The sequence below is a fragment of the Triturus cristatus genome, chromosome 3_2 (genome assembly GCF_964204655.1).
Source record: "Triturus cristatus chromosome 3_2, aTriCri1.1, whole genome shotgun sequence".
Lineage (NCBI taxonomy): Eukaryota > Metazoa > Chordata > Amphibia > Caudata > Salamandridae > Triturus > Triturus cristatus.
Window position 1 is genome coordinate 35229191 of NC_140584.1, and position 14981 is coordinate 35244171.

At 39.4% G+C, this 14981-nt stretch overlaps 1 protein-coding gene across 2 annotated transcripts in view; it reads right to left on the reverse strand.

Moving 5' to 3' along the window:
• Nucleotides 1-14981, reverse strand: part of ADAMTS8 (ADAM metallopeptidase with thrombospondin type 1 motif 8) — a 198248-nt gene that overhangs the window by 23540 nt on the left and 159727 nt on the right. For both annotated transcript variants that reach the window (XR_014979811.1, XM_085647223.1), the window contains exon 6: nucleotides 11102-11285. Coding sequence is in view for 1 of the 2 variants with exons in the window: in XM_085647223.1 (XP_085503349.1) it covers nucleotides 11102-11285 (184 nt within the window). In the remaining variant the exon portion in view is untranslated. The remainder of the gene's footprint in view (nucleotides 1-11101; nucleotides 11286-14981) is intronic.

Below are 14981 nucleotides of genomic sequence, written 5' to 3' on the forward strand. Positions count from 1 at the left end.
ATTAAATTGTTTAGTAATCAAGTATATTGTTTAATTGCTTTTTATTGTATATATATGTATATATACATTTCTTGAATAATTAATAACATTACTATTGAAAGTACTTTCCCCACTTTTTCTTAGCCTGGAGTGGCAATACTAAATGTTACCTCTCCAAAGTCCAACACTTTCCCTACTGTTGCACAGACTGAAGTGGGAATATTAAGTCTTACCCCTCCGAAGTCTAGAGCATTCCTTACTGTTACACAGACTGAAGTGGGAATAATAAAGTTAACCCCTCCGAAGTCCATTGCTTTCACTACCGTTGCACAGATTAGAAAGGGAATAATAAATGTAATCCCTCCCAAGTCCAACGCTTTACCTACTGTTGCACAGTCTGGAGTTGAAATAGTAAATCTTGCTCCTCTGAAGTCCAACTCTTTCCCTACTGTTGTACAGACTGGAATGGTAACAGTAAATTTAGCCCCTCCAAAGTTCAACATCTTCTCTACTGTTGCACAGATTTGAGGTGGAATAGTAAATTTTACCCCTCCTAAGTCAAATACTTTCCCTCCTGTTGACTTTTTTGTAGTGGAATTAGTAAAGCTAAACACTCTGAAAGCCTACGCTTTCCCTACTACTGCATGAACTGGAGTGGGAATAGAATATCTATTATTTGCAGAATCCAATAATTTTCCTAATGTTGTTAACATATATATTTACTATTATTATTATTTATTTATTTTTACATTTTATATTGTTTTTTATATATAACACTTTTACTAATTGTCTTTTTTTTTATTTGACCATTTTTATATATTTTTTCTTTGGTTATTTTACTAATGCTTTGCAACTGATACGTATATGTACTTGAGTGTCTGTGTGGGCTGAAATACATGGCCAGTAACAAACTGCCAGTACACACAAGAATTTTAAAGCACTTAAAAGTGATAGTAAATTCCCTTCATATCCAGTAGCCCATCATTTTAAATTGGCACATGATAACAATCTTTCCAATTTAAAATACTTTGTTATAGGAGCTGTACCAGTCTTGAGGAGATGGGGACACAGAGAAAAACTATTAAGGCAATTAGAATCTAAATACATTCTTGCATTAGACACAAAGATCCCCAATGGACTGAGTACGAGAGAGGACCTGCACAATTTCTTATGATGAATTTTATATGAGATTTTATACCTCTTTCATGAAATCGTATGAATTGTACAGATATCAGATATGGTCCACAGCCTTCTTATTTTTGCAAGTGTAATTTCAGAACTAGACTATCTGATTTTAGAGTTCTATTGTCTGTTGCATTGAGATATCAGTTACAATATGTTGGATTGTGTTTTCCTTGATTTTAACAATGGATTGCACTTGTCACTTTATTTACCAAATTAATATAACATGAATTTGCACTTTGATATTAGCACTTTATGATATCAATACCTTGACCTTGGAAAAAAGAGAAAAATTAAGATCGGTATTCCACTGCGGCTTTGGAACAATGTCTTGGAAGAACAGTATATCAAGACTCACTGAAATTAAATTGCAGTTTATGGGTATCAGCATCCGTGACTTCACAAAGAATTATTAATTGCACAGTTAGGCTGTCCCATGTACACAATATTTTAAGCACTTCACTAGCTATTTTTGCACATTATTGACACTTTGGCACTTTAGGTGAATTTTGTAATTTGATGACATGGAACCATTGTATATTATATGTATACAAAAAACAATAGATATTTGAAACATGAACTTGCAACCAAATTATGCAACGTATATCAAACTTTTGAATAAGGAGTTTATACGAGTGACGTTAATGATATACTCACATCAAAATAATAGTTCAGTTTGATCCCAATTGTTACAATGTAGAATATGTCATATGGTGTATGGTACATTGCTGTTCGTGTATAAGCACTATCTTTAGAGTACAAATTTTTGTTGAAAGTTTAATCGAATATTTTTAAACAATTGACTATTTAGTGAGTTATACCCATGTCAGGAAATACAAATATGCTTTCCATGTCTATCGATCATTAGCTTGTGTGGTATGTGTGGCTTTAAAAAGCCAACAATCTAAACGGCACATCATGTGATCAAGACCGCATGTGGGCGGTCGAAAAGCGTAATGGACGAGGCAGTGGCCTCTGTATAACATTTTGAGCAACACTTAATGAAATAAACAGGAGCACTTACGCACTTTGTTGGTGTCCGCGCCTACTTTGTACAAGATTGGGAACATATATATATATATATATATATATATATATATATATATATATATATATATATATATATTCTGAAAGAATTGCCTGGTGCTTGGAGATGCACTCTCTTTTCACCACCCTTTATTGGCAGCGGCAAGGAACATCCAGTGAAATCACTTGATGACATTAACCATTTAAGCCCTGAAGCGTTTTGGGCTCACACAGCCCTTGTTCACAGGTAGGTTAAAAGCAATTTGATAAAGTGCAGCATTCAAGTTAAAAACACACCTCCTTTCCAAGTGTTGCATTATGGGTGTCATAGTTCTGTATAGCACTAGTTTCACCTCAGTAGCTGCAAACTGCCCAGTTCTTCTTACCCCAAAGCAATTTCAACATTCCACCATTGGTCTCCTTAAACACGCTGACCAGGTCGAAAAGCCCTGTGTGTGGCAGAACATGTCCATGGCCCACACAGATCCCGCACAATTACGGTGGTGCCTCCCCATGACGGGGCCGACGTTTAAGTGTTCGGAAAGAATTGCCTAGCGCTTGGAGACGCACTCGCTTTTCACCACCCTTTATTGGCAGCGGCAGAGAGCATCTAGTGAAATCACTGGATGACATTAACCATTTAAGTCCTGACGCATTCCGGGCTCACACAGCCCTTTTCACAGGTAGGCACCACCTAATTGTGCGGGATCTGTGTGGGCCATGAACATGTTCTGCCACACACAGGGATTTTCGACCTGGTCAGCGTGTTTAAGGAGACAAACAGTGGAATTTTGAAACCCGCTTTGGAGCAAGAAGAACTCGGCAGTTCGCACCTACTGAGGTGAATCTAGTGCTATACAGAACTATGACACCCATAATGCACCACTTGGAAAGGAAGTGCGTTTTTAGCTTGAATGCTGCACTTTATCAAATTTATTTTAACCTACCTGTGAACAAGGGCTGTAAGAACCCTCCTCGGTGCTCGGATATCGATATTTTTCTTTTTTTAATTTCTCAGGAACTTTTGAACGGATTTACACCATTTAAAACAAAGGTCACTTTCTGGACCAAGACCTACCTTTTTGCCAAATTTGGTCTAATTCCGTTCGGCAGTTCGGGCTGCAGCTTTGTCTAAAATTCCTACGGAAATTAACATGGGGAAAATGCGTTTTGGGACCCCCTTTTTTCTCGGCTCCCGCTTGACGAATCACCCCGAAACGTTTAAGACAGGAGCTGGCTGGAGCGGACCATTAGTTTTGAAAATTTCGCTTTTTGAATAGAAACGAGGTCTTAACTATAACTACCTACTGGCGACCGCTAGTAGGTAATATATATATATATCTCCCCAATTTCGGTGAGTGCGAGGCTGTCATTTGGCAGTCTGAGTTGGGTCACTGGCTATCCCAAATATGCACAAAAATCTTCTCCAGACGAGTAAGAAATACTCAGACTCTCCTGCATGCTGAATGATCAATTTAATGAGAAAACGAAGAGTTTCGGCATCACACCTTGCTCACGGTCATAAGTTATAAAACACAAGTTTCTGCTTTAAATTAAATACAAAAAGGGACAACAGACTCCACCTCTCATTCCCGTGCAATGTCAGAGAAAAGAGCGAGAGAATAGCGTCAGCCGTAGATACTTTTCTTTTGCAGGTATTACTACAATCCCCCCTTGTCTGAATGCCGTATTACAATGGAATTATCTGATTTTAAATTCTCTATGGCTATACTCTGGTAACAGTTATATTTCTCTTGTTGGTATGCAATGCCTTATATCTGATCTTTTTCAGGTCCTTCAATACACCCTCTCAAAGACCTCAATTTAAATTCAACTCAAAGTCAAAATTATAAAGATTCATAACAGCATCATCATGATTATCACAATCTTTATCTAATGTTGTCAGTGTATGAAATACCTCTAGATCATCATTATTTAAATTGTTACACACTGGTATCCTATTCCTAGTGCAGGGTTTCACCTGCCGACTGTCAAACCATTTCTTCAATTTCACCTTCCTTGAAAAATGAAACAAATCAATTCTAGATAGTTTAAATTAGCTGAAGGACAAAACGATAATCTTAAAGAAAGAAGCTCCGTCTCTTTTACAGACAGAATACGTTGTGACAGATTTACCACATCCATGATCTGGTTTGTTTGCATCTTGTCGTCATTCCCATAGGTGCCTTTTCTTTGTTTTTTCCTTCTTTCTTTTGCTTGTTTCTTCCTCGAGTTCTTCCTCTGCTTCCTCGTCCTCTGCCTCTCTGTACCTTTTGTTCCTGAAAGTGTTCTGTCCTTCCCTGATTTAATAGTTGGAACTGTCTTAAAAATTATTCTTCTGATGATCCTGGTTTACATCCTGAGTTAAGGCCGATACTGATAAATCTGACATACTTCCATCCGAGATGTCGCTCTCACTGACCTCCAGAGCCATTGTAGGTAATACATTCTTCACTGTTATACCATGATCCTTGTTATCAAACATATGGTCATATTTTTTGTGGAATGTTAAGGTTCACCCTGCCTGGTAATCTTTGAAGTCACGTATAAATTTACGCTGCTTTTTTGCTTTAATTTCCTCCTCAATCTTACCAAATCGCCCCATGAGATTTTTCATAAATTCTTCCACGGACTCTTTTGATACCAATTTACTCAATTCAATTAGTATTGCATCAATTTCTGCAAGAAGTTTGCTTCTGTCTTTGAGGGCATATTTGACCATAATTCTCATCATGGTTACATTGCACGCAGCAGAATTGTTGGACCACTCCTCCAACATATCCTGATCTGGGTCTTCATATGAGGGAATTGTAAATATTCTTAATCCCCGCGGTACGCGTCCTACATCCATATATCTATGGCGTGATTCTGCTTCCCACCATTTTGACAATTCTTTTTTGTGTAATTTCTCTAGCTGGTGATATAGTGTCTGGACCTTGATTTCCTCATTGATATGTTGTGTAGCAACTGTCGCACTGCTTCCTGCCACCATTTGGGTGAAAAATAATTTATTAGCAGTTTCTTTCCTCTTGGCTTGTAGACCTGCAACCATTCTCCTAGAAGTTAAATACTTGCTCAGCATGCACGTGCTGACACCCGAGGCCCCTCGGTCTCAAAATACAGTCAGCTCCAAAACCCTTCGTCCCGTTAATAGCGCACCCGGCTACACTGAGAATAGACATTTCAGAGAGGAAGGAAGTGATGAAAGCAAATGCCAGATTTGGGGAGATGCTGATAGATTGTAGAGATAAGGGCTTAATGAAATGGGAGGAATATAACTATCTCAGATGCACCCATCCTAAAATCCTGGTACTATATCTCTTACCCAAATTGCTTAAGGATAAACTGAATCCCCTGGGCAGACCAATCATCTCCTCCATAGGATCTTTATTGGAGAATACCTCACACTTTATTGATCATTATTTAAGAGCTTTTGTAGTAGGATTGCCTGCATACATACGTGATACTACTCATTTTCAAACTGTGATTGATGGCATCCATTGGGAAAATAATTATGCACAGCTCACATTGGATGTCAGCAGTCTCTATACGAGTATTGTGCATGACCTGGGAGTACAGGCGGTGAGACATTTCCTGAAAACCAGATCAATTTCCCTTCTGTTCCACTCTGAGATGCTTCTTGACATGATTTGGTTTTGTTTGAATAACAACTTTTTTATTTTTGACAATTGCATCTACAGGCAGAAACAGGGAACAGCAATGGGCACCTGCTTCGCCCCCAGCTATGCAAATTTATTCATGGGCTGGTGGGAGGACCAGGTGGCCGCAAATCTGGAGGAATGTGAAGGGTGTGTTGTTTTGTGGTTGCGTTTTATAGATGATAATTTCTGCATTTGGAATGGGGATGAAGAATCTGCCAAACTATTTGTGGAGAACCTGAACAAAAACTCTTACAATTTAACTTTCACAGAACACATCAGTAGGACATCAATTGATTTTTTGAATGTGAGAGTGTCAGTGAAAGAAGGAGTATTGGAAACTAAACTGTTCAGGAAAGAAACCGCAGGCAACAGATTACTGAGTGCCAAAAGTGCACATCCCTCTAACCTGGTATATAGCCTCCCATATGGGGAATTGCTACATGTGAAACGTAATTGTAGCACAGAAGCAGCATTTGCGAAGGAGGAGAAGATCATGTGTAGGACTTTCATTGAGAGGGGGTACAGACAGAAAATTGTAGATCAAGCCAGGAAGAGAGCAGAAGCAGTTTCTAGAAATGAGTTGTTGCATACACATGCGAAAGTGGAGGAAACTGGGAAGATGAGATTTATAACCACTTTTTCTCATCAAGCGTAAGAGGTACGAAGAATTTTGAATAACTATTGCCATGTATTGAGGACGGATGACAGTCCACATAAATGCTTAAACTGTAATCCAAAAATGATGCTTAGAAAAAGTAGATCACTGCGTGATGAGCTGAGCCATAACATGATTACCAGCGACAGTGAGAATGCTAGTGCTGGGCAAGTTGGATTTCGTTGTTGTAGAAATTGTAAAGTATGCAGCAACAGTGCTGACTGCACAAAATCCCTAATACCCCATTTGAAAAGAGAATTTGTGATCAAAAAGTCTTTGACCTGTAACACCACATACTGTGTATATTGTCTGTTTTGTCCATGCAACAAGATGTACATTGGGAGTACAATACATCGAGCTAAGAAGCGAGTTCTGGAACATGTTAGAGTCATTAGACATAATGACAGACAGTATTCAGTGGCACGACATTTCTCTGAAACTCATTTTCAAAATGAAAAGCTACTTAGAATAATTGTGATTGATGCAGTGGGGTCAATGTTAGGGGTGGCAACCGTGAATTGGAGTTGCGAAAATTGGAGTCCAGGTTCATTGTGGATTTTAAAACTATGATACCTCAAGGCCTGAATTCTAGTGGGGAACTTGCTATTCATTTGGGTTAAGAAAATATATGTAGCTGTTGATATTTTATGCAGTTCTTTTGTTGGTTTTATTGCAATATTTGTGTATTTTTTATTGTTCACACAGGTGCTGGCACTTTTTTGATAGAGATTAGCGCGGAACCATCTGTCCTTACACACTTCAAGAGTTTACCACTGTACGATAACATCAAGTAATATTAGATCATTGATCATCATGACCATTGGATGAAGTTAATCACTGAAAGTCCTCATGTATGTTTGCCCACTTGGGTATGGCTAAAGTTGAGAGCCATGTAGATTAATGAATTATTGAAGTATTAACATTCATGAGATATATGAGAAATGTGTAAATCATCTGACTAATGGGGTCAATGTATATTTTCCTGTTGTTGCCATGGTGTTGAGGTATACACTAAACGGAAATCAAGGTCTTTCTTGCATGAATTGAAAAACTGCAGAAACTTATTTGAAACTCATGATGTATTGCGGATTAATTGTTAAGCACCAGATTATATTTTATGAATTATTTCAACAATCTGCATTTGAGTGACCAAATGAAGGATTTTTACTTGTAATCAGGTATTGCGTGAAGGAAAACAGAGCTGTATTAAAATGGCCGACGATTTTCTCTCGTTCTTTTCTCTGACATTGCACGGGAATGAGAGGTGGAGTCCGTTGTCACTTTCTGTATTTAATTTAAAGCGGAAACTTGTGTTGTATAATTTATGACCGTGAGCAAAGTGTAATGCCGAAATGCATCTTTTTGTCATTAAACTGGTCATTCAGCATGCAGGAGATTCTCAGTATTTCTTACTCATCTGGAGAAGAATTTTGTGTATATATATATATATATATATATATATATATATATATATATATATATATATATATATATATATATATATATATGCTGAGCACTTGCTTTATTTATAATTTTGCACAGAAACTTTTTTATCTGCAACAATAAAAGAAGAACTTTTCCCATATTGTGGTCCGTACCTGCTTTTTCGATCGGAAGTGGGATCGCTTCAGGATTGTGCTTGTCATATATATATATATATATATATATATATATATATATATTCACTTAAAAAACCATAGGTTTCATAATTCAGATAACTATAACTCGCGCGCCCGCAATCCTCTGCTCATGATGTCACATATTACATCACTCATGACATGGTCAGTTGCATCACTCTTGACATCACTGACATCATCCTTGTGATAGAGTGGCGGTCGCGTGTTTTGGGACCCCCCTTTTTTCTCGGCCCCCGCTTGACGAATCCCCCCGAGACTTTCGGGGTAGGAGCTGAGCGGAGCGCCCCATTAGTTTTGAAAATTTCGCGAGGATTCGTGAACCGGCGCCAAAGTTATTCAAAATAGAATTTTCAGATTTCCTATGGAAACACGGTCCTAACTATAACTATCTACTGGCGACCACCAGTAGATAATATATATATATACATTCATACATAGATACATACATATATATGAGTATATATATATATTTATATATATATGTATACATAACAAAATATATTTTGGATGTTTTTAACAATATTTTATTTTCTACATTTTTGTACTTAGCATCATAAGTATAGGGAGACAACACAATACTTTTGTTACACAATATTATTGTTGTCGATATTGTATCTGTGATCCTCCTGATTGTAGCATCATGATCCCTCAGCAGTCCGTCAGCTTGGTACTTTGAGATGCAAGTGTACCGAGCTCAAGCAAAATTGAGGTTGGCATTGACGGCAGTCCCTACAGCCATAACAAAACCCTCTGAGGCTTTGAGGTAGAGAGTGCTTTCCATTGATAGAAGCCCCATGATGAATGTGGTGATTGGTAGGATATGTTTGCAACTCATCCAGAAAAGCTGTTGAATAAATGGCAGAGACAACAAGGGGACTGGGAGGAGTAGGTGACCTTGGTGGTTAGTGGGAAAGACCTACATTTGTTTGCCCCAGTTTCAATCTTTGGTGTATTGCGAGGGCAATATTATCATTGTTCAATAGATGCACATTGGGGTATTCAGCATTTCAGATCAGGCCTGAAAAATGCAAAGGAAGCCTGGGAAAGGACTGCAACGGTTTGTTTAAACAGGCATAGCAGTTTTACTGGAAGACTGTAAAGCCTGTGCCGAATGTTTGGCAACATGACTGAATGTTCAATTCTGATAATAAATTGTTTTGCAGCCACTGACATTTCAGTTCAATTGGACTACATCTGCCATATAGCAAATTACATAACTTGTGGACATCTAAGTGTTAATAACAAACTTATTGTCACAAATTAGGTTATTAATTTGGCAGGTGGTGACCCCTACTAATTTAATAAACACAATCTGGTTAGGTAAAAAAAATACAGTTCTGAGAGAATCTCCGCTCAACCTCAGGCTGCTATGGCACAAGCAGCAGGCAATTCCCAGAGAAGTGCATGTTAATTTCAAGCAGTACCAACAATTTTGAAGTAAAGAACACAAAACCAAAAATCCCAAACTAATTTAGAAGAAAAGATAAAAACGTAGTGAGCCAAAAACCACCCAGATCATTAAAATAGGACAAGGGAAACCAGAGATAAAATGTTTTACATTTTAAGGTATAAAGCACCTAGACAAAGTAAAGCACAATTGAGAACAACAGTGTCTGGGACTTTGGTGCAATTTCAGGCCAATCACAATGGAGTTGAGATCTGGTACACCAAGGGGCATATTTACAAGGAGTTAACCCCACCAGAATGTCTCATTTTGTGATGGTCTACTGGCGTTAACTCCTTCGCCTTATTTACAAGGCAGTGTTAAGTCACTTAACCCGGCTTAATGTCGCCTTGTAAATAATGCCCCTATTCACGCAGCACTTAGCCTGAAAGGGGCATGCAATGGGTGTTGCACTGGGTGTTCTGCTACAACACCCATTGCTTTTGATGCTGCCCCATATTTACAAGGTATGGGGCAGTGTCAAAAGTACCCCTAGGGAATACCTCAAAGTGTTTTATTTCTCCTCTTATTTTGCTCTTACACTTAGGTGTGCAGATAGCTTTGTTTATTCGGACCACATGGTAATATATAATGCACCCTGCTAAACTTAAATAATCTTTTGATATGATTGAATTGGTCAAAACTAGTAAAGAATAATAAACTCTTGGCAGAATCTTTGATTCAAAATACATTATTTATCATTGAGTGATGTAGGTAATAACAGGAACAAACATTGCCATTTTAAAGGGAAAAATCATTTTTAGTGCAGGAAAAACTTTGAATTTAAATATGAGTGGACCATGTAGCAATAAAATTATTGTCTTTTATGTGGAGGTGTCTAGTAAAATTTATAGGTAGATAGTTGCTGGTTACACAGATACAGAACTGCAACAGTCGAATGGCTATGCCAAGCCAGCAAATGAATACCAAAGTGTGACCTACATCCTGTTTACCAAGAATATTGGAGTTATGCGTTAGCACATCAATGCGTCTCATTTTAAGAACTGCACTGCTGTGCGATCAGTCTCAGTGGGGACCCAAGCACTTTAAAAATTACAAAAACTTACTAATTGTGAAGTCAGTATGAAATAGCAGAGGTTTTAATACACCATCACAAACTTCTCGAGAGTAGCTTCAGAGTATCAAAATCCAAACTCCACATATCTTTAATTCCAAGCTCTAATGGTGAGATCTGACCTTTTTTTTTAATACAATATAGGGCTTGATATCCTAAGTGAGATGAGCTTTTGGGATAATTTGCCAGATAGAGTGATACTCGCTCTGATAATGGTGGCTTGGTCAATCTCTTCTCCTTCTATGTCAGGTCGGGTTATAGGAATTGGTGCACGCATGTAAGAACTCCACGAGTTTGTGTTGTTGATGTCTGAAAGGGAGTAAGGCAACAGAGAGCACTAAAATACCAGGCCATGTTGGGGAACCCTAACAATCTCATAGTGTAGGTTGGAATTCTCGGACTACATGCGAAACCCATTTGAAAGGTGGATGAGACTCTTACCGTCAAGTGGGCACTCCTCGAGGTTGCAGGACTGGTACTTGGCTCGCTGGCCCTGACAGTATTTGCCTCCATTCTGTGGCTCAGGGTCATTGCAGTCTCTGAAGGAAAAGTGGACGCCCCCTCCGCAAGTGCGAGAGCACTCACCCCAGGCACTCCAGGGCCCCCAGTTTCCATCCACAGCAGGCTGCAACACATAGAATGATGATATCATGCGTCAGTCGTCTACTCTTGAAGTAGCTTGTTTTAGTAACTTCTATTGTGCTATTTTAAATTAGAAATGGTACACAAAAAAGTTGTTTTTTTTTCAGACAATACAGCAGTTGGCTCAAGAATAGATGTCACAGGACAGGTCAAAAACTATGTGAATTATTAAGGGTAGTCGTCATTTGGACTGGAGAGCCCTCACCAGTGGGCGAGACAATATGTTCCATAACCTTGATACCGTTCAAGAAAAGCCTCCTTCAGCCATCCTAACACTAAGAGACGTGGATATGTAAGCAAAGATTGGGGCTCAGCCAAATGCAGCAGTGCTTCTCATTGAGATTGATTGCGTCAGGTCTGTGAATGAAAGTTTATGTTAGGCATAGTACTACAAACACAATCCTGGAAGGGACCTGAAGCCATTGGTAGGATTGCCAGGAAGGGCTTTTATTTGTGACAACTTACTATGTGGTGGTTTCTAGGATCCTAAATTATTTAGTAGGTGGCGTGGCCAGAGTACACTGAGTTCTCATGAACCTATGGGAATTGAGTAAAGCAGCAACCGCCCTATGGCATCATTAGCTGGCCCAAGTTCTAAGGTAAGAGTCAGATGTTCCAGTGACTTGAGTGGGTACTTGATGAAGGTATCTCCACATTAATCAATATATAGACAAAATGTCCTTACTCCCAGATTTGTAGGTTTTATTAGCTGTGGTGTATGAACAAGGGCAGCCATTCAACATTCATAGGCCACAATTCAATAGTAGTTATGAAAAATAGCTCCCACGTTTGGAGTTTTCGCCCCATGGCATTAAGGGGTCGGAGATGCTCCATATATGGTCCTCCTCTTTGATTGTATTCTCAGTTATCTCCTTAGCCAGGCAGCATTAAAATCGCAACTAACCAATATCTTATGATCCACCAAATGCCCTATAGGACATCTTATTTGTGAGATTGTTCCTTTTAAACATTTTTAAATAAACCCACCTTGTATCATTCTGTGGTGAAGCATTGACACTCGATATGTCTAAAACTTCCAAAGCTTCTTCTGTCACACTTATATTAGTCAATCAGACATGCTGTTTGTTGTTGAAAGCTGCACTTACTGGGGGTTTCTGGGTGCTACCCACATTAATAAGTCTCCAATAGTCCTCCCCATCTTGAGTTTACTGTTGGAATATGGTGTTCACTGAACCTATCCAATATGAGTGGAACCATAAGCCATATCTCTTGAAAACAGCAAGCATCCCGTTTCTGGATGAAGTCCTGCCAGTCTTGATCTCCATTCTTAGAAATGAGCCGCAAGATGTTCCAAGATAACAAACAATGGTTCTACGTGCAGCGTTCTGGTCTATCATTGGGGTGCTCTATTCCTGTGTTTAAGAGATACAATGAGGGAATAGCTAAAATCCTATCAAAAGACTGGTTGGAAAATGTTAGCTCCAGGTTGACGGTAGCTATTACCACAATGTGTCAACATGATTATCAACAGTGGTAACCGGCATGTCATTTATAGGACAGAGCGCTTTGACCAGTCATTAATTTTCGTTCATTAGAAAGGCAATATTCTTTCTCGCTTCCTTTACAGAGTTACGGTACATATAAAGCCCTAATGGCTTATGTTTGAAACAGATCCGATTGCAAGCGCACATCCTCCAGGTTGTTAATGGGATGCTCTGGTGGATTAGAGCACGACACAATGGGTTGGGAGAGGCTTCATTGAATAACATTAGCTATTAGCTTTCCAACTATGAAAGGCAATGATTGTGGATCAAGAAGCCTGGACGGAGGGGTTTAGATTGTGTGATTATCAAATCCAAGGTCGCTATATCAGCAGCAAAGTTTTCTCAGTGCACGTATTGGTATTCTTACCACCATGTGGCAGCATCAGCTGATGGCCGAACTATCTGCAAACACCTCTCTTTGTTATTCTTCTGCATTCTTCCCACCTACCTAGGAAAATCGGGAAGCCTCAGGGACACGTAAGGATTTCTACAGACAGAGACTGGAAGCACTCAACTTAACATCTTCTCATTTTTATCGGATGTATCCAGTGCCTAATTTATGAACAATTAAGTGCTAGGGCCCTTATTGGAAGGCCACTGCAGCCTGCACCTCCCACACCCTGCCAGTGCACAAATTGGAAATAGCAAAATAACACCTAACCATCCCACTCCTAAAAGTGTGACAATTCAGACTATTTCAGGTCACACAAAGATTTATTAATGGCATGAGATGTTGGTATTACTCATTTTCAATGTATATTCACTTAATAAACATAGTTGTGGGCTGTCACTAGAGCTGGTGCTGACATTAAGGTGGCGAGCACCAGAAACCACCAGCACAAATTAAGCACTGGATGTAACATGAGTAAACCACACCAAGGATTGAAATTCGCACCCCAAAGCTAACTACTGTAGATTGAGGGAGTGGTCTACAATATTGAAGTTTGCAATTTGGTCGAGTAAAATGGGCATTTCAGGTGAGGCTGAATTCATCTTGCTTGGCACATTATCTTACGTTCACAGTATGTGCAGTCCGGCTGAGAAAATGGTGGCATTCAGATTACAGAGAATCTAACACAAGTGCTGCCCTGCACCTGCAGCTACACATGAGTTGGGACTACAGTATTCATATGTGGACCACCATGAATGTCACTCAATTATCCAGTGATGGCCCTTTCTTTGGAATCAAGAAACCCTCTTATTCTCTTATTCTCTTATTGCAGGAATCTGAGCACTGATCATTCTTCAGGGTGACAGAAACATTGCCAGATTGCACAGAAGGAGTACATTTGCAGGCATGCATCTCTCACATATAAGCACTGCTTGCTGCTAAGGAGGAAGATCTGATGTCTGCCTGTGACTGAGAGACTTCGAGTACCAGTGCACTGGGTAGATGTCATCCACACTCATTACAGACAACTCTTCGGAAAAGCGCCTGCGACTTTAGCTTGCCTTCTTTATAAGCGAGGCGTTTCACTGACTCAGCTCATAGTCCACAATGCCCAGGTAAAGAGCTCTTTTCTGATTCTGCCATTCTGGCTAATGCTTCTTTTGAATTACATACCTGCGGTGAGAAAGAGACTGCCTCTCCATTAGGATAATGAACCCACAGGTATGGTCCATGGATCTTCTTGCCTACCGCATCTATATCCATCACAACCCAAAGGGTGAAACTGCAAAGAAAACTAAAAGTAAACCATAAGATAGCTACTAAACAATCCATCATAGAGAAACCTTCTGAATATACAGGCCTTCTCAAACAAAGATGAAAGCACTGATTGAAAGGGTGCAACTGAACCATGACGTGCAAGCCACAGGCTTGGAGTAATTTTTAGGACAATGTCTTCATTTACCACAAGGAGGTGGTTTTTGAGGGTGGGTCCGAGACAACGCAGTCGCAGCCTCTAAAATTAAATTTGCCAAACAACGCTGATGCTTGATTATCAATTTCCTCTTTCAATTTTGAGAAGTAATTTCACTCCTCAACTGATTTGCCTCTTCTAACTCCTCACAGCGGCTCCTCCGTCCCTGGCTACCGGTGAGAAATTTCTTATGTAAATACTGGTCTAACGGACGGTCAGTCTAAGAATTGTGGATGTGTAAACTGCTGGCGAGATGCATTTAGACTGTGTGGTACTGAACCTTGTCGGGCATTAACGTTTTACAAATGGCTG